This window comes from Cavia porcellus, unplaced genomic scaffold (assembly GCF_034190915.1).
Source record: "Cavia porcellus strain 051 isolate PalLab524CR breed Dunkin Hartley unplaced genomic scaffold, mCavPor4.1 scaffold_23, whole genome shotgun sequence".
NCBI lineage: Eukaryota > Metazoa > Chordata > Mammalia > Rodentia > Caviidae > Cavia > Cavia porcellus.
In genome coordinates, this window is record NW_026947506.1 from 6,037,641 (window position 1) to 6,061,797 (window position 24,157).

General features: G+C 47.8%; 1 protein-coding gene and 1 long non-coding RNA gene across 4 annotated transcripts in view; one reads left to right on the forward strand and one right to left on the reverse strand.

Annotated features, from left to right (window-relative positions):
* Window positions 1–1,056: 1,056 nt before the first annotated feature.
* LOC101788262 (uncharacterized) lies at window positions 1,057–3,567 on the forward strand. Its single transcript, XR_216222.4, has 3 exons — window positions 1,057–1,234; window positions 1,582–1,956; window positions 2,218–3,567. It is a non-coding gene; the product is annotated as an uncharacterized LOC101788262 (long non-coding RNA).
* A 4,638-nt stretch (window positions 3,568–8,205) lies between these two features.
* Wapl (WAPL cohesin release factor) overlaps window positions 8,206–24,157 on the reverse strand; it is a 72,298-nt gene continuing 56,346 nt past the window's right edge. For all 3 annotated transcript variants that reach the window (XM_013148626.3, XM_003466083.5, XM_063233730.1), the window contains 10 exons: window positions 23,389–23,500; window positions 22,964–23,061; window positions 21,267–21,343; window positions 17,490–17,665; window positions 17,100–17,215; window positions 16,465–16,629; window positions 11,297–11,504; window positions 9,792–9,880; window positions 8,975–9,070; window positions 8,206–8,704 (listed from right to left, as the gene is read on the reverse strand). In XM_013148626.3, coding sequence (XP_013004080.2) covers window positions 8,639–8,704; window positions 8,975–9,070; window positions 9,792–9,880; window positions 11,297–11,504; window positions 16,465–16,629; window positions 17,100–17,215; window positions 17,490–17,665; window positions 21,267–21,343; window positions 22,964–23,061; window positions 23,389–23,500 — 1,203 coding nt within the window. In that variant the 3' untranslated portion in view covers window positions 8,206–8,638. The remainder of the gene's footprint in view (window positions 8,705–8,974; window positions 9,071–9,791; window positions 9,881–11,296; window positions 11,505–16,464; window positions 16,630–17,099; window positions 17,216–17,489; window positions 17,666–21,266; window positions 21,344–22,963; window positions 23,062–23,388; window positions 23,501–24,157) is intronic.

Genomic DNA, 24,157 nt, shown 5'->3' on the forward strand with positions numbered 1-24,157 from the left:
CCCCTCGGTGAGGGCACAGCGGGTCCACACGACCAGGAGCTGGCAGTGACAAGAGGGTTAATACCCGCTGCAGGCAGCACCCTCCAGAGCAAACCCAGAGGGCTCATGCATATTCATGTAAGAGGCGGGCACGTTCCTCAGAGGAGGACTGGACATGTCCAGGGGCGCGATTAGCATTCAAATGAGATTCTAATGAGCAAAGTTTGCTCTAGGTCACTTAGAAGAGGGGCGGGGCGACTTTGCTTTCAACTGGTTCTTTTCCCCACGGACAGTGCAATCCTTAAGTACTACAAAGGTGGACTAAAAAGAATTAAAACAGTAATAAACTGGCTCTTTGTGCTTTTCTCCCAAGGGCATCATCTGACACCAAGAAACAACATGAAAGGTGTAGCAGTCATCTAAAAGGCAGCGCTTTCCCAATTCCTCCCCGTCCTCCCCGTCCTCCCTAAGAGTTGTAGATGTCACATCAAAAGACTGACACACCTGCCAGCACACACCCATCATCCCAGGATGCTGAGGCAGGAGCATTGCCACGAGTGTGAGGGCAGCCTGTGCTGCATCCAGAGATGCTCTGAAAACACAAACCAAGGACAGGCGCCTCTTGGCCCCTGGAAGGGTTCCTGTCCCCCAACTCCAGCTGTTTAAACAGAGGAGACAGACACATGGCCTAAGGGGTCACACACCTCAGGATTTGTGCGTTGTTCGGTTGTTTTGGAACAGGGTTTCGCCAAACAAGGCTTGGGGACAAGCATCCTGTCACACAGGTGACGTCACAACTGTCCTGCTTGACTTCCGGCCCCCTGTAAAGGATCAGGCACAGCACCTTTTGATTGGCTGCGCCCACTTGCAAATGAAGGCTTGAAGGAGCATCTTCCGATTAGCTACACCCACATGCAAATGAAGGATTGAAGGAGCATCTTCTGATTGGCTGCACCCACATGCAAATGAAGGACTGAAGGAGTATCTTTCGATTGGCTACACCCACATGCAAATGAAGGACTGAAGGAGCATCTTCCGATTGGCTGCACCCACATGCAAATGAAGGATTGAAGGAGCATCTTTTGATTGGTCATGTGAACAGAACCAGATTCAGGGATGAAAACAGGACGTTACTGATTGGTCCAAAAGAGCACTTTTCTGATTGGCTCTGTGTACAGTGCATATGTTGTCCCTGAGTTTGAAGAGTCCCTGCCCCCGGGTCCCTCACCCTGTGGCTCTGTCTGGACCGGCTAAGGTAGGCCGCGCAACTGAGGGGGGAAGCAAGGGAACCCGGCGGATGCCTGTGGCAGTTTAGGGGAAGGCTCGGGGGTAGGGGCTGCCAGGTCCCCAACTATGCGACAGGCAGAGGCCCCGGAAGAGATGGAGACGAGAGGAGCTGAGCCCCCGCAGCTCCCGGCCACGCCTCCGAGAGTTCCTGTGCCTGGAACCCGGAATCGCGCCTGGGCTGGGAGGGACTCATGCTTTCCACCCTGCTGAGAGCCACGGAGGCTTGGGGGTGACCTCATCAGGCTGGGCAGGCGCAAGCTGGCCTGTAAAACGGGCCAGAAGGGTGTCTGTCCTCTTCCCCTTGTCTCCCTGCAGAGTTTGGATGAGCCAACTACTGTGTCTTCCTGGAAAAGAGAGCCCGGTGTGGCCGCACACGTGTGTAACCCCAGCACTCGGAGGCTGAGGCAGGAGTGTCATGCTACAGAGTGAGACCCTGTCTCAAAAAGCCAAAAACTGAAAAACTGCAAAACCCCACGAGCTCAGAACACCGACCACTGTGCAGATTCACAGCATCCATCCGTCCGCTGAGGACGGGTGCCATTGTGTGCCCGCCTCACTCGGGGCCCAGGCCGCGCAGAGGCCCAGGCAGGACTGCAGGAGCCATGATTTAGAGGCCGCCTGGGCAGCGCGGTCTCACATTCTTTCAAAAAGAGAGGGAGGTTCCAGCTCTGTGCGCCCCTGCCAGCCTTGGTATGTTCTGTCCTTTCGTTCTCACATGCATGTACATGCAGTTCTCACATGCATGCACATGCAGTGTATGACTGTGGTTTGAGGTTTTATATTTTGAGGTACAGCCTGAGTTATCCAAGGTGCCTTTGATTCCTCCTGCCTCAGCCTCCCGGTAACCTGGGTCTTCAGTGTCTTGCCATGCGTGTGTGTGCCCACGCTACACTGAACCTAGAGCTTTTGTGGGAAGCCATGGTTTACGTTTTTTATTCTCCTATTTTTCAGACAGGTGTTTCTGCAGGCCGAAGGGGAACTTGCAATCCTCCTGCCCCAGTGCTGGGGTTATAGAACTCTGTCACCAGGCTAAGCTTTGTGTGCATTTTTAAGACAAAAAAAAAAAAAAAAGAAAGAAAGAAAAAAACTTTTCTTCAGGAGCTGGAAAGTCGTTGGTTGGATTCTCAGCATCACAAAAATTAATTTCTTCCAGTTTCAAAGTGTTTTAGCAAGACAGCATATCTAAATTCTTTCCTTGTTCATTGTCATGTTGCTGACTTTTTATTTCTGACAAATTGTGTAAGAATTTACTTGGAGCTTTTGGTATATTTTTCTAGGAATTCACTTGAAGTTATCAATTTTTATATATTCAGTAAATAACTTTTAATATCGATTGTAAAAAAATATCAAATGTTGCTATGCTTGTACATTAACATTTAAACTGGATTTTGTAAGTTCTCCTTCTTTCTTGGTTATCATCTCTAAAATGTAATTAGATCTTTTAAAAGTCAACTTTGGGACAAATTTTGAAGATGTTTTATTATCGTCTGCTTATTAATGGCTGATTCAATTGCTCTTAGTCTTACCTTTAAAATGGGGACAGACAGGTGGCTCATGTGTGTGATCCTAGCCCTCAGGAACCTGAATCAGGAAGATCGCTGTTGGTTTGAGGCCGGCCTGGTCTACATAGTAAGGTCAAGGCCAGTCTGAGCTACACAGCAGAGACCCCTTTGTCCTGTGGGCTTCCCCCCGCCCCATCCTGATTTGCTTTGGTTTTTGTCGGGGTGTGGAGTTCCACGGAGTCACCCCAGGGCCTGATGCATGGTAGGCAGGCATCTCCTGACCAGCCACATCCCTGGGCCTTCTGCTTTCAAATACAGCCACTGCTCCCTGCTCATCATTGTGTTCTGGGGCTTTTGTTTGTTTGTTTACTCTAGGGTTTGGGGAGGGAGCTCAGCACTGGAGCCTTTGCCACTCTGCCCCAGCACCAAAAACCTCTTTTCTCATGAGTTACCAAGATGTGTGTTACATGTCTACAATTTAGATTTTTTTAAAAGTGAATTTGTAGGGGGCTGGGGATTTAGCTCGGCAGCATCAGTGCCTGCCTTGCAAGTGTGCAGTCGTGAGTTTGATCCCCGGTACCGATAAAAAAGACAAAAAAAAAAAAGTGCATTTGTATTATCCTCTAAATAAATAGTTGCAAATCCTTACAATAGTTTTGCCTGTTCCGTAAGCTTGTATAAATTAATTCCTGGGGTGCTTTTGTTCTTGTTTCCCACAATTTGTATATCCATTAACAGACATCTGCTTTGTTTCGAGTTTAGGGGACTGTTAATAAAATGATTATGGACATTTTCACGAGTTTTTCTGTTGGGTGTTTTCCTTGGTCCTAGACAAAGTGGAGACCCTGGGTTTAACGACAGGTAGATATTTAACTTCACAAAGAGCTGCCAAAGATTTCCCTAGAGGGTTTAGGAATTGCAAAATCCCACAGAGCTGCTAGTTTGTGCTAAATTTTAAACTGGTCGCTGCTGCACACATCGTAGTGTGGCCTCACGCAGATTCCCCTCCGCGGTGACCCTGTGGGCACCTTCTCAGTCTCGTTAGTGGTTGTGAAGCGATCAAGATTTCTACCCACTGGAAGGTTGAGTCGTAAACACTGAGTTGCAGTTCTCAGCGGGATGGTTCAGAAATGCCTCTCAGAGGCGGCCTTTAACCATGTTTTGAGAAACAAAACAACACAAAACAAAAAAACAATTTTTTTTTTTTTGAGACAGTGTCTGGCTATGTAGTTCAAGCTGGTCTGGAGCTCACTTCGTGGCCAAGGCTCGCCTGGCACACAAACTTACAGGGTGTGGAGCACCGTGTTCAGCTTTTTTTAAGTTATCCATTTCTGTGTCCTATCTAAAGTCTTGGCCAATCACCACATAGCAATTCATGCAGTTATCTTCCTATTTTCCTCTCTGAGCTCCGTATTACCTTTTCTGTTTACCCTGATTATGCATCCGGAGTTACTTTCTGTTTGGAGTAATGTAGGCATAGGCTTCATGTGGGAACCCACTTGTTTCAGAACTATTTGTTTCAAATACAGTTTAACATGCTGGGTGTGGTGGCACAAGCCAGTAATCCCTCAGGAAGATTGCCTTGAGTTTTAGGTCAGCCTGGACTACACAGAATTCAAGGCCATCCTGAACTACAGAGCCTCAAGAGAAAATAGTTTAACTATGTTTTGTTTCCTCTGCCAAAAATACAATGACCATATTTAAGGGCAGGTCTCTTTCCAGGGTTGACACATGGAGTGGGTCGCCTTTTGTTAAAATAGTGGGACCTATTGGTTGTTCTGTTTTTGAAACAGGATGTCCCTATGCAGCCCAAGCTGGCCACAGACCCCTGAATTGCTGTCTCGGCCTCCCCAGTGCTGGGATTACGCAGGCATCATCACCAAAGCTACCACTACACAGGTCTTTGCGTGTTAGGCCAATCTTGTTCTCCTCTGATAAAGCATGGCGTGACGTACCGTTATTTGTTACACGCCGATTTCCTAACATTTTGACTTTGCATCTGTATTTATAAATACTGGTCCGAGGCCCGCCTTGGGACACTTTTGCCTTCTGCAGTGGTGACATACACAGCCTCGTGTTGACTGGAAATGCTCCTCTCTCTCCTTCTGGAGAGATTAGTTTCTGGAAGATTAGTATTTATTTGTGCCGGAATGTTTTACATAATGCACCGGAAACAGGACTTTGATTTGGACTTTTTTTTACAGATACAGGCCTGAAATAGGCTTCATATTTCTTGTAATTTCAAGGAATTTATTCCCTGAAATTGTAGAAAGCTAGTCTGATTTAGTCACATCACTGTCTGCAGGGCCTCACTGCAGTGTACTGCAAACTTCATTTTTGACGTTAGCAATTTGGTTTCCTTCATGCAAAGAACCAACATGTGACTTGAGTAAAGTCGCCTGGCGCACGCTGCCTCCTGCCCTAGCATGGTACTCCAGCTTCTCCAGGCACTAGTTAACAAGATGGGATGCTGTCAGGGGAGCCGCAGCCCGCGGATACCCTCTCTGCCTCCACCAGGCTCCATCCAAGGCCCTCAGGCTTCTGATAACAGGCAGAGCCCTGTCATCAGTCACGCTCAGGATCCCCGTGCATGGGTCAGCGCGCCCCCCGCAGGGCCTCTTCTCACCCTCTGCCCCCGCGGGATGTTTAACGTGAATTTAGCACTGCTTGGTGCCCTGAATTGGGGTGCTTAGCACATGCACCCCCTCACCCGGTGAGGTCTCTGGTCATCCCTGCAGGGCGGTTTTTCTTCACATTCGCCCTTGCCACCTGTGCCCCCTCCCCCCGTTAGAGAGACATTTTCCGGGCTCCACTTGGAGCACCCTGAGCTCGGGCTGTCTCTGCCTTACTTCCTCTGGCTACAGCGGGCGGTGTGGCCACCTCTGGCATGCCCTTTCACAACAACCCAGTGCTGTGCCACTTCACCCTTAAGTGAGGCGTCTTTCAGGGGGACGAGTCTGTTTCCCACCCGTGCATCACCCTGCCCTGGAGGGCACCAAGGGCCTTGGGGTCTCACCACTAACCAGAAGCTGCTCAGTAGCAGACTAGGTTCTGTCCCCTAGGCCAGGACAGCAGTCTGAGGCCTGAGCACCCCCACAGCGAGCAGGACCTTCTGCAGGCAGCTGCTTATCCGCACATCCTGCTCGGGCAGGGCAGGCAGCCAAGAGAGCAGGGCCCTCCACATCAGGGCAGCGGGCGGCACCAGCGGGATGGCGGAGGGGCCCCGGCCTGCTGTTTCCCCGGGCTCAGCAGTCACCAGGAGACAGGAGGGGCCCAGCTCCGCAGGCAGCCTTTCTGGATGCCTGGTGTTAATGTTACCCAAATGCCCTGGCCCCGGGGACAGGAGACACATGGCTTGTCCCTAGGCCGTCAAGGCATCGCCCTCCTTAGGGCAGCTGGGCTTCCCCGCAGGGTGAGAGGGGCAAGAGGGGCGAGAGGGACGAGAGTCTGCTGGGTCCGCAGGGCGCCCGGGCTCCAGGGTGCTGGGTGCCCCTGACAGCCCACCAAGGAGAGGTGGGAAACCACATCCCCCTGCAGGAGCCGAGCCAGGGGAAGGAACCCCAGCAGCTGGAAAGCGAAGCAGCTGCTTTCAGTGCATCCTCTCAGCGGGGCACAGCACGCTGTGCACAGACCTGGGTACCTGTGTGTGGCTTTAAAGACACTCACTCAACCGACAGGACTGAGGCGTCCTCCCAAACAAGCCCACAGACTTACGTAAAAGACAACTTGTGTACTGAAAGTAGCAATTTTATTTGAGTTAAAATTATTTACAAAAACCCAAAGACATACTTCATGAAACTGGTACAAACTTTTCCTGCCGTTGGCTTTTGCTCCAAAGATCACAGCTGAGAAATACCGTATAAAATAAAAATAGGATTGGATTCAGAAAAGTACTCTACTGTTCTAATTTCCAACTGGTGGTATTTACAGAAATATTTACAATGGAAAAAGCTTACTTAGAAACTTGGGTTAATTTGCAAGTCAGCCTCAAGTACCCTAAAATGCAGAGTTCTCTGAGGGTTACACACACAGATGCACTGTAATTGGTGAGGGGGGTTCTCCCTCGCCCCCAGCCACACCCCCAAATCTGCATCTCTATCAGTGTTTGACAATTAGTTACTACTTAAAACAAAACAAATAAACTGTTAAACACTGAGGTAAATCAATTTTCAAATGATTACCAGTGTAACAGAAAACTGTAGTTCGCCCTGGTTGATCGCACCCAAATGTTCTGTAACATTCCTCACCGCCTGCCACCAGTCAGCCTGACCAAATCTGTTCTGCCCCCTACATCCAAAGACTAATAAATACCAACGTGCTGAAGAATAATTAAGCCAAATACATCTAACTCACCCAGCCTACAGACGCCAGCTCCCAGTATGCTGAGAAGCTAGGTCAGCGTTTCTGCTCAGGGCAAACCCACTCTGTCTTCCCGGCTACACTGCGCACTGTGTCCCCAAAGGTGCCGGGGAGCGTTCAGAGGGCAGAGGAGGAAGCAAATGATTAGCCTGGGGTCAGCTACTTCCTTGGAGAGTTCCCAACAATCTGCATTATCAAAAATAGGAAGACAATAGAAGGCAGCCACTGCATTAAAAACTGCAGCCGGCACTGGTACAAGAGCCCCGGTTTGTCACTATACAAGGAAATAGAACCAAGTCTAAGTGGGCACAGACTAGACTTTGAGCTATTTTCCCCAATACACACCAAACTAATATTTTATGGCTTCAAGTTTTACAAACCCAATGGAGAAACATGATGTCACTACTGAAAGGTCATCAGAAGGATGAATGAGAGAGATCTCTGGGAAGCCCATCCTCCAGCCTGATTGGTTAAAAGAAAAAGGAAACCAGCAGTCTGAAAAATACAAGAAAACTCTCAATGCTGTGAAATCAAGTTCACCAGAAGTGTTCTGTGTGCTCCACAACTGTTTTCCAAACAACTGTTGTATGAATAAAAAAAGGTCTTCTCTAAGTCAGCAATTTTAAGGCTTTGCATTTATGCAATTGATCCTGTCACTGCAGAAGAACATGCACGTCACCTGGAAACGTGAGTCCCACATTGGTGTTTAGCTTCCTTATGGTTACTAAACTGAACATCAGAAAATACCTCTAGAGACGCCCCTCAAAACTGCACGCCTTCCCAAGAGCCTCCCTAGCAGCTCGTGGAAACTACCCTGGGCTCCTCTGTTTGCGAAGCCTTTCATGAACGGGGCACACGGGCTTCCCGGACATCCCTCCCACTGCTGCCCGTCTCCTGCACCTACAGCTACGACGTGCTGCGGTATGGCATTGAATATGGTCATGGTTTCAAGAGAGAAAAATAGTTCAACCCCCAAACCTAATCAAGAATAAAAAAATATACTATCAATCCCTTGTGTCTTTGGATTCCATCTAATTTTAAATATAGACAGCAGTTCGGGGAACAAGAACCAAAAAAATTCACAAAATTATTAAAAGCTTTATTTACGATTGGAATCATTCAACAAAAAAGCAAAAGCCAATGAGCCTGAAGAAGGAACTAAGCTGCCGCCTGGCGCGCAGAGCCCGGGCCCTGCCGGTGCTGCTGCCCGGCCACACTGCCAGCGGCTGGGCCCCACACAGCAGTCGCACTAGTAGCGGCGCAGCACGCGGTCGCCCTGAACCTGCCGGAGTGGAGGAAGTGACCGCGGCACTGCGCGGCCGGCCCGAGCCTCTGCCAGCTGCAGGCTGACGTGGAAACTGTCACTGAGCAGAGGCAGAGTGTGGGAAGAAATCAGGCAGCCGTGCGGTCCTGGCGAGTGCTCCTGGTGGCTCTTCAAGGACCCCTGGTGACTTTTCTCTGCCTAAGGGTAGCTCCGGCATCCCCAAGCACCTGAAGCAAAGGTAAAGCAGCTAGCAGTGTTCCAAATACTCGATCACTCTAGAGATAGACTTCTGGCCCGTCGTCCCGACAGCGCACTGAGGGGGAGGGGAGGAAGCACGGTTAATGTTCAATCAGAGCATTCAGGCCGCCTGCACAGAAGCTGCTACACTGACCCTGCTACCCCGGCCCTCGGGAGGTGGATCATGCCTTTTGCAACAGGGCACCTGGCCTTCAATCCTGATGACCCTGAAGAAAGCTCAGCACTCCCAGACCCCCTTCTCCTCCCGTCCCAACAGCACGGGAGCAGCTCTCCTGTGGGAGCACTGACCACTCCGCACACCCGCCCGCCAAGAGGAGCTACTTACAGTAAGATTCATAAAGCTCAGGAACTTCTTAAGCATCTCTGTCATTATGGAGAAGTCCCCTTCCGGTAGGTACTCCCGCACCGTGGTGACATTGATCTGCAGAGCACACCGAAGAGCTCAGTCAGCTGGTGGGGACCACGAGACCACGCCCTGCCTGGAGCTGGCCTTGGCACCCCCTGTTCCCCGTGCCCACTGAGCCGAGCCGCTGCTTGCAGGCACACAGACGGCCCAGGGAGTTGGGCTGTCCAGACGAAGCGCCTGAAAGGACCCTCATCAAGTGGGAGTGCCTCCGTGGGCCCTGGGACACTGCCTTGGGACGCACCTGGGGAAGCCCCTACCTGTCGCCTACTGCCTGCCTCCCTTTTCACAGAACCCTGCACCCTGCAGTACACCTGCTCTCATATTGAAAGGGCCCTCAGCAGCTCTGCTTGCTGGACCCCGGCAGCCTGACCCCGAGAGGCGCATCAGTTGTAACACGGCCACAGCGGTTACCCATGCATGTCACAGTTACGTGGGAAACTTGGATCCGAAAGTAAGTAAGGGTGTCCAAGGTGTTGACAGTAAGAGCACCTGGCAATTTAAAGAAAACTGCTGGGCCCAGGGTATAGCTCCGAAGCTCAGTGCCGTCTGGACGTGCAAGGTTCTGAGTCTGATTCCTCTTACCAAAAATAAAAAAGGTGACACTCCAAGCGTTAACATTTTCCTACTGTTTTTGTCCTCCACAGTGAAGGAATACAAGAGGGCCACAACATCGTGGGCACAGGACTGGTCGTGTGAGGGAGGGGAGAGGCGCGCAGGGCCTGTGGACCGTACTTACGGGGCTTTCCTGGCAGAGGCAGCCAAGGAGCAGCGCCGTGTAGGAGGCCACGATGCAGTCCTCCATGTGCTTGCCAGCGTGCTGCAGGGCTGGGGGGCGAGCACATGGTCAGTAGCAGAAACCAGGCGCAGCAGGGCAGGTTGCACGTGCGTGGGGTCAGCGGACAGAGGGAGAGAGACAATCACTTCAACGGGTGGCACACCGGAGCTCGGGGGCCTGCCCAGCCCTGCTCACCAGGCGTGCAAGCCAAACCGAGCCAACCACTACACTCCCTCCCACCAAGATGACTGGAAGCATTTTACAAAACATCGATCTGGAGGACTCGGAAAAGGCGGGCCCCGCCTACGTTACTGAGTGGGACTGTGAAACAGAGCAGCCACCCTGAAAAGCTGGGCATTCCGTGGCCATTCTCCTTTCTATACACGCAGGAGAAATGGGATCCGTGTCTCCAGAGGGGGCCATGTACACGGTGCCACCTCGCTCCCCGAGGGCGGGAACACTGCGAATGTTCTGCCATATAAGGAAAGGTGCATGGGGACAGAGTCCTGACATGTGGGTGCACGGTGCAAGGGAACCATCTGTCACACACACACACACACACACACACACACACACACACACACACACGAGGAGCACGACCCTGACCGCAGGACCGAGCCGAGCCAGGCCAGCACCAGGCCACACTCCATCTGCCCAGGAGGGGAGGAAACTTGAGGCTCGGCTTCTAAGCACTAAGTGGCATCTTAGGGCTGATGACAGGTATCTGGCATTAGGTGACATTGGTCAGTGTAGGATTCTGTCACCATAAAATTGTGACTAAAAGCTTCTGCATTATTGGCTTTAATAAGGAAATTTTATACTACATGAATTATACCTCAATTCTTAATCTTTAAAGACCGCTAAACAACCACAAATACCACTGTGAAAAAGGAACATGAACACTGCAGCTGCATTTCTCAGGCACAGAAATTGCTCCCAACACCACAGCTAACGGCATCTGCTCTGGGCAGCCAGCAGCCTGGAAGCTGGAGGAGCTGGCCATACTTCCCAGACTCCACAGCGCAGGGACCAGCAGTTAGTGCAGTCCTACAGGCTCCCTATGAATGGGACCACAAGCGCCAATGCCAGAGCAGAGCGCACTCCCCAGGAGCTCCTGCCTGGGACCCTGCAGGCTGGCCTCCGGGAACTCACTCCGAAAACTGCCTCTGTGACTTCTGGCATCTGCGAGCACATCTGTTAGAAAAGCCTCAGAAAACCAAAGCTGCAAACCCGTGCTCCTGCTGTCCAGCAAGACTCCTTACAGCAGGAGGCGGGGCAGGCGGGACCAGAGGGGCTAACTCAGCTCTTTCCTCGCTCGCCCCTGGGAGCAGCCGCCAGTCCCATAGCACAGGCTTCCCTGGACTGAGCTGCAGCCAGCTCTGCCTACCCTGACCCAGACTGAACACTCCAAGAAGAAACCCTAACCCGGCGCGCCCTGACCCAGCGCAGCCCCGAGATGCACCCACCCTTGTTGAGGTCCAGCTCCTCGTCGTCGTCCTCCTTCTTGTGCTTCTCCTCCTTGCCGTCGGCCTTCTCCGTCGCCACCCACTGTATCTCCCCGCTGGTCTCCTGCCACTCTCCGCTCTTATCGTGCTCAGGGGTGGGCGCGTCTTTGATCAACTCATCTGTTTTGCTTTCTGCCAACTGGGCTGCTCGCTCTCGCTCAAGGAATAGCTGGCAAAATTAATTTTGAAAAGCACTAAAAAGCCATTACCAACACACATACACCTAGTATTTTGCTTTAAGTAAGAGGCTGGGCACCATGGAGATCAGTTTGGAAATTCCTCAAAAACTAGCTACTCTGGGTGTCTTCCCAAAAGAATTAAAAACATCACAGCACAGAGATCTATGTGCACTCATGTTCACAGCAGCACAGTTAGTAATAGCTAGATCCTGAAAACAACCCCAAACCCCATCAATGAGAAGTGAATAAAATGGTATTTTTATACAATGGAGTACCACCCAACCATAAAGAACCACAGGCTGGAAACTTTCATAGCTAAATGGATGCACCTTGAGAGCATACTCATTTGTGAAATAAGACAGACACACAAGTAAATATCGGATTTTCCTAGTGTGAGAAGCTGAAAGAATATATGTATAAGTACATAAAAATCACTAAGCCAGTTAAGCTATTGAGTTCTCTGCGCTCACTGACGAGGAAGAGCTGGCTGGTACTGTTCAGACACTGCATGCAGGTGTCTTGTGCTGCGCTGCGCCATGTGCCTAACATATCCAAAGGCCAGGCTCCACATCTAGCACTGGCCCCACGTTGTCCCCAGCTCGGGCAGCTTGCGCAGAAAGATGTGCTCAAGATGTGCTGCATCGTCACCAAACCTAGATGACAGAGGTGCTGTGTCAAGAAAGACGTCACTGTAATTTTCCTTAATTAATGAGATTCAATTAAAAATAATCACAAAACCCAATGGAACAGCAATTTAAGAAAACCAACTAACACACGAACTTAGGCATGCTGGAAAGAAGAACCCAGAATAAAACTAAACAGATTGGGAAATGCACCGTGGCTTCTTTAGAGGGATTTTTTTTTTTTTTTTTTTTTTTTTTTGTCTTTTTCCTTTTTATTGGTACCAGGGATGGAACTCACGACTGCCTACTTTCAAGGCAGGCGCTTATGCCGCTGAGCTAAATCCCCAGCCCCTCTTTAGAGGGATTTAAAGATAGACAATCAGTGTGAAGAACAGAGTGAAAAGCAGAAGGTCCAACACAGGGCACAAAGGGTATCCAGGATTCCCGTGTGTTCCACTCCCTTCCTGTCCTGTCCCACCACAGCATCTACACCCTCACTGACTGACCTGGGAAAGAGCAGAGGCTGCTAAGGGGAACAGCATGAAAACCCCCCACTCAGCAGCCCACAAAGATGTGCTCTGTGCAGAGAAGAGGGCTGTAGACATTTCACAGGTGACACGCATAAGACAATGATTCCCTAGAGAAAACAAGACAGCGGCTCTCAAAATGGGTCCAAGAATTTAGGGGGTTGGGGGGGTCCCTGGGTCCCCAACAGGTAGTAAAGGGGGTTTGGTAACATTCATTCCCTGCCACACCACGGGGCCAGCTACTGTCCAGTCTTCATGTGCACAGAGGAGTTCTGCACAATCTTAGATGAGGTATAATTAAACTCACTGCTCTAATAGCCAGTGTGATTTCCCTAGTTTCCTTATTCAATAAATATATAGGGACACGGCACAGTATCAACAGAAACTCTCTGGGTTTCCCAGTAAGAAGTGCTAAGAATCAAATGTATGATCAGAGAATGGTGGACTCCTAACTCAGGAAAGAATCAGTTTGTGGGTAGCTTTCTTAAATGTAAGCATTATTAGCTTTAAACAAGTCAAAAAAGAAAACAGGGTGGTGGCACATGTCCATAATCCTAGCAACTGGGAGGCTGAGGTATGAGGATTTCTCTTCGGGACATTTTCAAAATGCTATTAAATGCCATATGCAAAAGGTATCTAGGAAACTTCTGAAATGATAGTAACTTTAAAAACTGTAACACTGGGCCAGGTGTGATGGTACATGGCTGTAATCCTAGCACCGAAGAGGGTGAGGTAGGAGGATTGCTGACTTTGCGGCCAGCCTGGCTGACAAAGTGAGTTCAAACCAGCCTAAACTGTGTAGTGAGACACTGTGTCAATAAAAGGAAAAGAATGGGGCTGCGGGTGTAGCTCAGCGGCTCAGGTGCCCGCCTGGCGAGTGTGAGGTCCTGAGTTCCATCCCCAGTACCAAGACAAGAGGGGGAAAGCACTGCTGAACGTTAAGCAGCTGAGGAAACAAGGACTTGGTTTGAGGATATTTCTAGGGGAGAAGGATAAGCTCCCTGAAAAGAAGAGGAAACACGGTATTTGGTGATGGGCTGAGTACCAATTTTCAGTGTACATATCAGAACACATCAACTCCTAAATCGGGAAACTACCACTCCCTCTCCCTACTTTGGAAAAATATGGTCTAAGACTTAAGAGTGTTTCTCCTGTAATTTCTGTAGGAAAAGAAAAAAGAACCACACAAAATAAAACATTTATCAGCAGAGGACAAGTTAATAAATCCACTAAGTGGCACTGCAGTCATTACGAAGCCTGAGATAACCGGGTGCTGTCAGAAACTGCTCAGGAGCCGGAAGAGGAGAAGTGACCAGAACAAGCTCACTCAGTGTTTCCGGGACACAGTCGGGCATGAGACAGGAACTCGGGCAGCCGTTATGCCAGGAAAAGCTGCTCTCTGCCGTTTACAAACTGATGCCACACCTCATCAACAAGTTGAAGAGCAGCACCGTGAGTCTCTGTGCAGTGCCACTCAGGCAGAACCACTTACATTTGTGCTGCCATATGACCCAGGGACACTAATTTCTCAGGACGCAGAACTACTACAAGTGGTAACTTTAGAAAATGGAGTCAGGCATTTTAAACCTTCCTCGATGTGATTTTTAAAATATGGGGTGAATTATTTCTGATTTTAGATCAATTAATTACTTTTAAAAAACAGCTAAGAGAAGTTTAGGTTACAGTCAGAAATACTTAATTTTAAAATAAGCGGAACAAGATCAGTGCTGGCAGTGTGAAAGACATCGATTTCAGCACTAACACTTCCCATCGCTTTGCATCTTTGAATTAGGAGCGTTTCTTGATACTGGAGTATAAAGCAGGAATTTTCTACAAGCGCAGCAGCAAAACTCATCACCTGAAAGGCACTAAAATCTAAAATCAAAAGCTTTACACGGGCTGATTCCAAAACAACAGACCCTGACAGGTGGCATAAAGCCAGCCATGACAGAGGACGGCAGCCTGAGACAAGCGGCTCCCACAGCGCAGGGTGCCTTGTGGATGAGGAACCCTGGGCTGGAAACGCCCACATGAGGGGAAGTGCCTACCAGCTGGCGTGGGGGCAGCATCTGCAAGCTGGCCCTTCCCATGGGGGTACGCTGAGACGGTGGCTACTTCCTCACAAAGGGCTGGGCACTCGGGGGCTTTGTCTACCTCTCTTCCACTTGAACAAGAGTGGGAGGCACCAGAATGCTGCCATCATACAAGGGAATTCTACTCAGCACTAAACAAGAGCACGCTCTAAAGTACACAGCATCGTCAGCAGACAGCAGGGGCACAGGACTAGGGGCACAGCAACCCAGCAGGCATACACCGTGACCCCACTTGTGGACAATCAGGAGGAGCCAGCCGCACAGAGGGAGCTGAGACCACTGCAAGGCAGGGGGCTGGGGGCACGGAAGGACGTTCTGGTAAGAATGGCTCTGCATGCTGCTGTGGTGAGGAATGCGTGATCCATGCAGGGGACGGAATGACACGGACATTGTGCATATCACACTGCACGCACGTGAAGGACGCGGGTTAAAAGGGAGGCACTGAGTAACGCATGACACCCGATGAATAGCAGCACCCCGGGTCCGTTTCTTGGTTTGGATTCTGTGCTATAGCGGTACGCCACCATTTCAGAAGTTAGGGTCCTCTGTAATATTTTTGTCCAACAGCCTGTAATCACTTCCAACTATGAAGTTTTGAAAAACAACAAGTAGTTGGATGTGGTGATGCAAACCTGTAATCCCAGCACTCAAGAGGCTGACGCAGGACTGCTACAAGTTCAAGGCAAGCCTGAACTGCATAGTGTAACAGTCTCCAAAAAACCAAAACCAAATCGTAACAAAAAACCCCAATAAAACCCAAAAGCAAAACAACAAAAATGAGTTATACAGGAAGAAACTGCTTTTGGTAGGAAAATGCGTCACTGAGATCTAGTTACAAAACAGTGCCCAGTATTTTAAAATGTTTTAGCATTAAATGAATCCATAAATGACCCCTGAAGAGCAAAATCAGTCTAACACCAAGTACTGCTAGTTAGTTACTAGTACTGTTTACTATCACTGCTATTGATGAGTGATTTAACGATTTCTCCTTGGTTTCACATTAACTTTGTTTTCATAACTGAACACTAAATTTTTAGGACACCTCTAGACTGAGTATTCTGAAGCCAATAAAAAGGCCTATGGCTGACTTTTACACATAGTGACGACACAACAGAAGAATAGAAAATAGGTCTTCAAGTCTCTTAATGAGAGTGTCTCCATCCAGCAGTCCCTAAGCTTGGTCACTCTGCTGCTCTGCCACTTTCTGGAACTGGCCAAGAAACAGGTAATGCAGGGCTCCCGGCTCTTCTGTGGGCCACAGGGCCTAACAGCATTTTATACACAGATTGGACCTGTGGGCAAATGCCAGTGCCAATGACCTGGACGGGACGGGGCCAGATGCCCAATCTCACCACTGGTCTAATCCTGCTTTGCCTCTGGTTTTCTAACAGTCTTAAAGAGTGAGCACAGTTGAGAAAGCCCAAAGAACAAAGGAAAGGTGCCCTTTAATCAGTGTACTTCTTACTGACTGAAAGAGAAACTGTAATCCAATTTTTAATTAGTTAAGACTGTGCTTGAAGAAAGTTTCATCCTAGGAACTATGAATATTTAAGATTCGGTCAGCTCTAAAAGACACTCCTCCCACTCATATCTAGAGAACACACTCCTTAGGAGTTCTCACAATGAAAAAGGGAAAAATAGCAGATGGGTGTGACAGGCGGGGAGGAAGACAGGCTCAGCAGTGAGCCTGTCCTGACTGCTGCTCACCTGCACGAGGGCTTGCACGGCATGAACCTGCCCAGGAGCCCTTAGGTCGCTTTCCCCCTCTCCGAGGCAGAAGGAAGAATCGAAGGAACAGGACGTCTCCATGTTGACCAGGCAGTGCCGGTTCCGAGCACTGTACTCCACCAGATTTATCAGCAGGCCCAAGCCCTACAAGGCAGTTGGAAGACAGCATTATCCCAGACGAACACTTCAAAACCAAAAATGTATGGAATTAGTGACAGTTAAAAATCTGAAAAGCACTTTTCCATCAGCAAAATGGTCATGTCACCAGTCCAGTATGGAAGATAATGGTTTTCTTTTTTTTTTTACTGGTACTGGGGATCGAACTCACAACTGCGTGCTTGCAAGGCAGGTGCTTATGCCGCTGAGCTAAATCCCCAGCACCAAGATAATGGTTTTCTAAAACACTAATTCTGGTGGGTTTTAATTGCCATTTTCGGTTTTTATACTTTTTCTTTTTTAAAGAGGTAAGAAAAGGAAAAAATAAGCCCTGTGTTCATAAGGAAATTGTTAAAACAACTCAAAATACATTGAAGTCTGGTTCTTCACCCCAAACGAATTGACATGCAGACCACCTGACCAGATCAAACACTGCCTCAGCTGCCCGCCTGGCTCACCAGCACCCGAATGTCGAATCTCTGCTCCTGAGGTAGGTACTTCGGGACCTGCAGCACGCAGTTCATGGCTGTGCCAATGAGGCCGTCCTGTTCCCCCGTCTTGGTGCTGCCCCATTCTGCAATGAGAAAGGACGGGTGGAAGAGTGTTGGTTTTCCCGGTGACAACACCAGACTCTTCAACGCAGACAGGAGCTTGCAGCTGCACACCCACTGCTTTACTGAAATACACCAGTGAGGCTGCCAGGCCACCCGTTAGACTGGGTCTAAAAGGATGGAATCCTACAAGTGGTTGGGCCTACAAGAGGAAGGCAATACCTTACGGAAATCTTAAAAAGCATGGCACTGAGAGGAGATATGCGGGGGCCCGTCTCCACGGGAACATGGACGCACCGTTGTCGTTGGTGAGGTTGAGCAGCACCCCAATGATGGCCCGCATGCAGTCCTCCACCGCCTTGCCCACGTGGCTGCTCACGGTCTGGGGAGGCAGAGGCCTGCTGTCGGCCACGCAGATGCTGCTCTCGGCGCGATTGTACTGTTGGATGAGCTCTTCACAGTGCTGCAGCGCTCTAGGGGACACAGACGTGCTCTGCTGCAGTCCTACAACACACTCTGCTTCCTGGGCTCACGAGCTGTCAGACTCTACGCTTCTATTCTGGAAGTTGTTTTAACTATTAAATAACTCACCAAATATGTCTCTGTACCACACTACAAGTTAAATGTTACTTTACTTCGGAAAAATTTGGTAAATGAACAAAACTTCTCCAAGGAAAGTCAAAATGAACAACTTCCCACGTGTGGGAGGAGTATAACAAGAAGCCAACTTGCCTTTCCCATGAGCCACGCAGGCCATGCAGGCTTAGGCTTAGGGTTAGGGTTAGGGTTAGGGTTAGGAAGAGAGAAGCCAGTCTGCCTCTCCCATGAGCCCAGCAGTGTGCGGGCTGAGAATCAAGAACCACCCCACTCCCACCCCCTACCCTGTGAGCCCCAGCTGGTTCAGGGACAGGCTGAGTTACTAGCAACCGAGGTACAAAAAAAAATAACTAAACGTTTGTACCGTTTGACTGACGCTGCAGGCCTAAGGCCGGTAGTCGGAGCGCATGGTATTAGGAGGGTAACAGTATGTAGTGTAGCAATTATGGGACACTTCCTTCTTAGTTTTGAAATCCCATACTGTCCTCACTGTTTAATTTTGTTCCGATTCACTGTTATGTTTAGTGTTCTGTTTTGTTTGATTTTCCTCTGTCTGACGGTACGGACAGCCACTGTGAAACAAGTGATATTATGGGAGCCATTGTTGCTCTCCTATTATCCTGTTTAGAAGTTCTGTAGGTACCACTTTGTTTTGTTTTGATTGACTTTATTCTGTTTTGTTAGGTTTTATTCTCTTTAAAATAAACAACTTAGAAAAAAAAATCACACGCTGACCATGGTGGCAAGCCTGGTTCCAGCTTGAGGAGGGCTGAAGCAGAAGACCCCTTCATCAGGGCATCAAGGCCAGACTGGGGAACACACTGAGACCCTGCTTCAGAATCAGAAATCCCTCGCAGCAGGTACACTTGGTGGCACACACCTGTCATCTGAGCACTCTGCAGGTCTGAGGCAGCAAGGTCCCCAGTCTGAGCCCAGCCAACTTAGTGTGAGACTCTGCCCCAAAATGTAAACCAAAAAGGGCTGGGGGTGTCACTCAGTGCCGAGGCCCGGGTTCAATCACAGTAACAGAACAAACACTGCTGGCACAAGTTCGTGTATCTATACAGCCTATGTCACTTTTCCCATGTCGTCCAGATCTCCCCAAGCCATGAGAAAAATCTGATATGCATTGGAGTGAATCATTATTTTTAAACCTGAGGGTAAAGTGACATGTCTCTTGGCAGCTGTACAAGGGTTATGACCTACATCCAAAATTTCTCCAGATTTTACCAAAAAGCAACAAAGAAGAGAGAATCCTAAGGCACTTCTGAAGGCTTTGTGCTTTTTAAAGCAGTACTAGGGACAGAACCCAGAGGGGCTGTATACTGGGCTCCACCTCCAACCCCTTCCTCTTTCACTGAGACAAGGTTTTACTAAGGTGCCCACGCTGGCCTACTTGTGATCCTCCTGCCCCCCCCTCTTAGAGCTGAGAAGGCTCTCTGTAACCACCAAGTCTATTATTACTACTGTTTGCACTGGGGCCTGAACCCGGGGTCAAGCCTGAGTAATGTTTCTTCTAGTGCAGTGGGGCAAGCCCATGGCACCCATACCACAGTGGGCGGTTTATATCACTGAAAGCTTCGCCATCACTGCTCTAGTAACCAGAGGTTGAGCAGGCTGAGCCGGGCAGTTCAGTCTTCATGCGTCACACACCACATAAACCTCTAAAAGTAAACCTAGGAGGGCTGACCCTCTCCCAGTTGGCTATACTCTAAAACAAGCTTCAGAAATCCGATATAGTGTTCCTAAGTAACTTACAACTGGTGGTCAGGAAGGCGCTTCTCATGATGTCTAACTTGCACAATTCGTTCTCCTGATGTTTGGGGTGTTAACAGAATTATCCTGTTACTACCAAGAACTTGACTGTCTTGAGGGAGCAGCGCGGTAACACACACCAACCCCATGAAGGCCACGGCTGCACCTGTCATGGTTCCACTGAAAACCTCACCATGCACCATGGATGCTCTTCCACATGTTAATTCTGAACCCTTCTGCCACTTCTAAGACATCTGGTATGAGTGTCCTAACCACAGTGAAAACTGCCCTGTCACACTAAGACTCCTGTTCCCAAGGAACTTGTCAGAAGTTAGGACATGTGTGAAAGAGGTCCTCTTGTTTTGTTTTGTTTTGAGACAGGGCCTCACCATGTAGTCCAGGTTGGCTCTGAACTCACTACGTGGTCCAGGCTAGTCTTGAACACATTGCAATCCTTCGGCCTCAGCCTCCTGAATGCTGAAATTATAGGCATGCACCACCATGCCTGGCCAAAAGAGGCCTTTTAAAATAAAATACATATATACAGTTTTATATATTAATGAAAACAATAAACAATTTACAGAATCAGCAACAGATTTACCATCAGAATAGTCGTTAGTAAGTAAGGGAGTCTAACACCTGGTAAGAAACAAAGGAAACGCATGTGCAAGGTACTCAATGTGCTCCAAAATCTACAAAAGCAAGACTAAAAAGGAGATGGAGGGGTTGCGACATTTGGACTTATTTAAGTGACTGCAGGAGGGAAAAAGGGTAAGGTCACAGATAAAAGCAAGTCGGGCCATGACTGGCAATAACTCAAGCTAAGCAATGCATACAGAAGGTTTATTACACTACTCTGCCTACTTCTGTCTAAGTTTGAAATTCTCCAAAATGTAAGGTAAAAAGACAGGTAAACTCAAGTCTGAGGGCATCAGGCCTTCCTTTGATAAAGAAAGAGGACGTATCCAAAGATAACAAGGAATCACAGAGGCTGGGTTTCAGATTCTTTTTTCCAAAGGGGTGACCTGGAGAAAGTTAACTCCCCATGGTACTGTGTTGACTAAGCAAAAGGGCAGAAAACTAGGACAAAGAACAAAACCAGGCCAGCGCTATCAGGACACTGAAGTTGAGAGGAGAGAGAGCGGGATGGGAGATGCCCACGTACCCAGGTGACAGCATTAGCCTGACTGTGATAAGCACAGGGCAGGGACGGCTCAAACGGGAAGCTACTTGGAGCTAGGAAAACAGGTAGAAATAGAGGGCAGAAGAAGAGCACCAACCACCACAACGAAAAGGAGTAATGGTTTACTACACGCTGTGTACGTACCTTCCGGGCCTTACAGGTTAACTATTCAATACACATAACATGCAGAAAATACTTTAAATACTTTAAACCCTTCAAAATCTGCTCTATATACTTAAGTATTATTCACACACGTATCCCGAAATGTATCTGTCTACAGGATCTATCAACTCACTTTGTTGTAAGCACTGCCCGAGGCGGGCAGATTCAATCATTAATCACCTTGTAATAAACTTGCAGCAAATAAGTGGCTTGTCTAAGGTTTCATGGCAGAAAATATGATGCTAGAGAATCCATAGCCAGGGCTTCTGACTCTAGAATGTATATGCCCCACTTCTTCTGCTCTACGATGTACGAGCATTTACAGATCTTAACAGAGACTTTATTTCTTTTATGAAGTAAGATTTTAGAAGACTTACTTAGCTGATGAAATAATGAGTTGTGAATCTTTATACGCTATTAAGTAGCTTTGATTCTCTGGATTATGCACTGTTACCTAAATAAGAAGAACATGAAATGATTATGGCAATTCAAACCTCTTATTTATTCACGTTAACAACATACTCTACCTAAGTTCCTTGTCATATAAGAAACAGTTCCTGACTCAAAGGTTCTAAATTGAAAAGAACAGAGCCATCAATTTGTCATAAATTTAAGATGTCACTGCCATAATTACTCATGATATATTCTTTACAGTTACTGTAATGAACTGCTAAGAACTCTGAATGTTAGAAATCCCCATCTTATAAACAGATGAATACTTTAAAGTTTGTAGGTAGATTCAATACCTGTGATCTAATATATTCAAAGTGTCCTATAAGACAGAAGACACAATTTCACCTATATTAGGAGCTCGTGCCAATGTTTTCTAAAGCACCAAGTTAATCCAACCTAATCAACAAAAATTACCATCCTGAAATTTACTGGTGGTGAAACCTGAACCCATACCCAATTAGGCTAAGTTATTCATAAAAGCCAAAAAAACAAAATATACTTATGACAATATATTGTGACTATAATCTGACTTAAAGAAAAGCTAAATGAATACTTATTAAAAATAACCACTTTCGCTGGGGATTTAGCTCAGTGGCATAAGTGCCTGCCTGGCAAGGGCGAGATCATGAGTTCAATTCCCAGTTCCAAGAACAAAAACAAAAACAAAAAACCCACTTTCTGTTGGGGATGGTGGTGCATGTCTGTAATCCCAGCATGCAGGAGGCTTGCTGTAAATTCAAGGCCACCCTGAACTACAAAGTGAGACAGTGTCTCAAAAAAAGAAAGACAAACAACCTTCTAATCTTGAAGCTTTGGGTTCCATCAATCCCCAACATACACAGACACAGACCCCATCTCTGACTTTGTTGAACTACTGTTTTCTGCAAAAAAGTTAATGCAGATAAGTATAATTCCACATTATGTAGAGTAATAAAGTCTGGCACACAAACTTTATCAATAAACTTGCATGTAACATATCATTTGGAGCAATACCTATTCTTAAAATAATGAACGTTTATTTATTTAAAAAATTTTTTGAGACAGAGTCATGCTATGTAATCCAGGCTGGCCTCAAACTCACAGGAGTCCTCTGGCCTCAGCCATCGAGGGCTGGGCTTATAGTGTGTACCACCACACGCCTGGCTATTTTTTATTTTTTGAGGCAGGGTCTCACTACATAGTTTAGGCTGGCCTTGAACTCACTAGGTAGCCCAGGCAGGCCTCAAATGCATGGTGATCCTTCTCTCTCTTTTTCCCAAGTGCTGGAACTACAGGTGCGTGCCACTATACCCAGCTAAAATGTTCATTTAAAATACTCCTAATAACAAAGCATGGAGTCTCAGTTGCCCTGCATGTTCAAGATCCAAGATAACCATTTTACACGGCTAAACTGCTCAAGAAATGCATAAAACTTTTTAAAAGAGTTCCAACAAGCCAAATATAAAATATGTGGTTGACTACACACAACAATCACAAATAAAACTGCATGACTCGGGGGCCGGGAGTGGATTTCGGTGCTAAGAGCCCCTGCCAGTGCACACACAGCATTGAGTCCAAACCAACACCAGAAAGATAAAGGGGTGTACCAAATAACTGTCCCCAAATAGTTATCCATACTTACACTTTCCAGAACTCGTAAACATCTCTCTGCTCCCCATAACGAGGCTACCAGTTTTTCTTCATCCTCATCTCTACTTAAATGATCCACACACTCTTTGACTAGATGAAAAGAAACAGAGGGTCGTCAGTTACAGCCTCAAGCCTCAGGACTCAACCCCTAGCGACCCTTCAAAGTCACTCGCCAACATGCTAGGAGTGTGCTGGAATCTCCGCAAACGTTAATTGCTTCTATGTTTAATACTGGGACATTGTGAAACGTGTTCCCATAAACTCCCAAGGTTCTATTTCAAAAGTCAAGAGATTTGTAGGATGCTACTAAAAGGAGACCTTTTCAAACTGAAAAAATTCTTTTGCACAGAGTATTTTCTCCATGCTGTAAGTATGTAAACACAACACAGACCCATACGTATGCACCCATTTCCATACCTTTATCTACGATGTGATCCAGACCACCCAAAAGCCGCAGTTCTTCTTTAAACCAGTCTCCTGCCCGTTTAGAAGTAAGGGACAGCAGTGTCTCCATCGCCAAATGCCCAGTCTAAAAATCAGAGGCACATGTGCCATTTGTGAATGCTGACTCTTAGTGATAATTCTGAAGCAGTAATTTTAGAGGCTGTTGTTCTTTACAAAAATCTACTTCATGTTACTGTTTTTTTTGTTTTGTTTTTGGGTAGTGAGGATTGAACTCACAACCTGATGCTTGTCAGGCAGGTGCTTCCGCCACTGAATAAATGCCCAGCCCAGTTTTGTTTTGTTTTAATAGAACCGTGAGCACTCCTGTAAGTGAAAATGAGCTAGCTTTTATCAAAATAAGTCAATGTGGACAAAATGCTTTTAAAGGTCAAGTGTGGGGCTGTGTTTACTGTAGTGAGTTGATTCACCAGGAAAAATGGAACAAGTTAACACTCCTAGGAACAAAGCATGGGGTCCCAGTTGTCCTGCATGTTCAAGATCCAAGATTACCACTTTACACCACTAAATAGTACACAATGGTCACCCACTGGTTGGTGGTCCTGCATGTTTGTTTGAGTGTCCTGTTCCTTATTTGCTGGTCAGGTTCCTGTTGTCAATCTACTCTAAAATACAAATCCTTTGCTTGATTAGGTGGAGTAAAATGACTAGTCTTAAAAATTTGGGCTGGAGGGTGAGCAGTGTGGACATTCTTCAAATGGCTACCGTGACAAAAGCCATACTA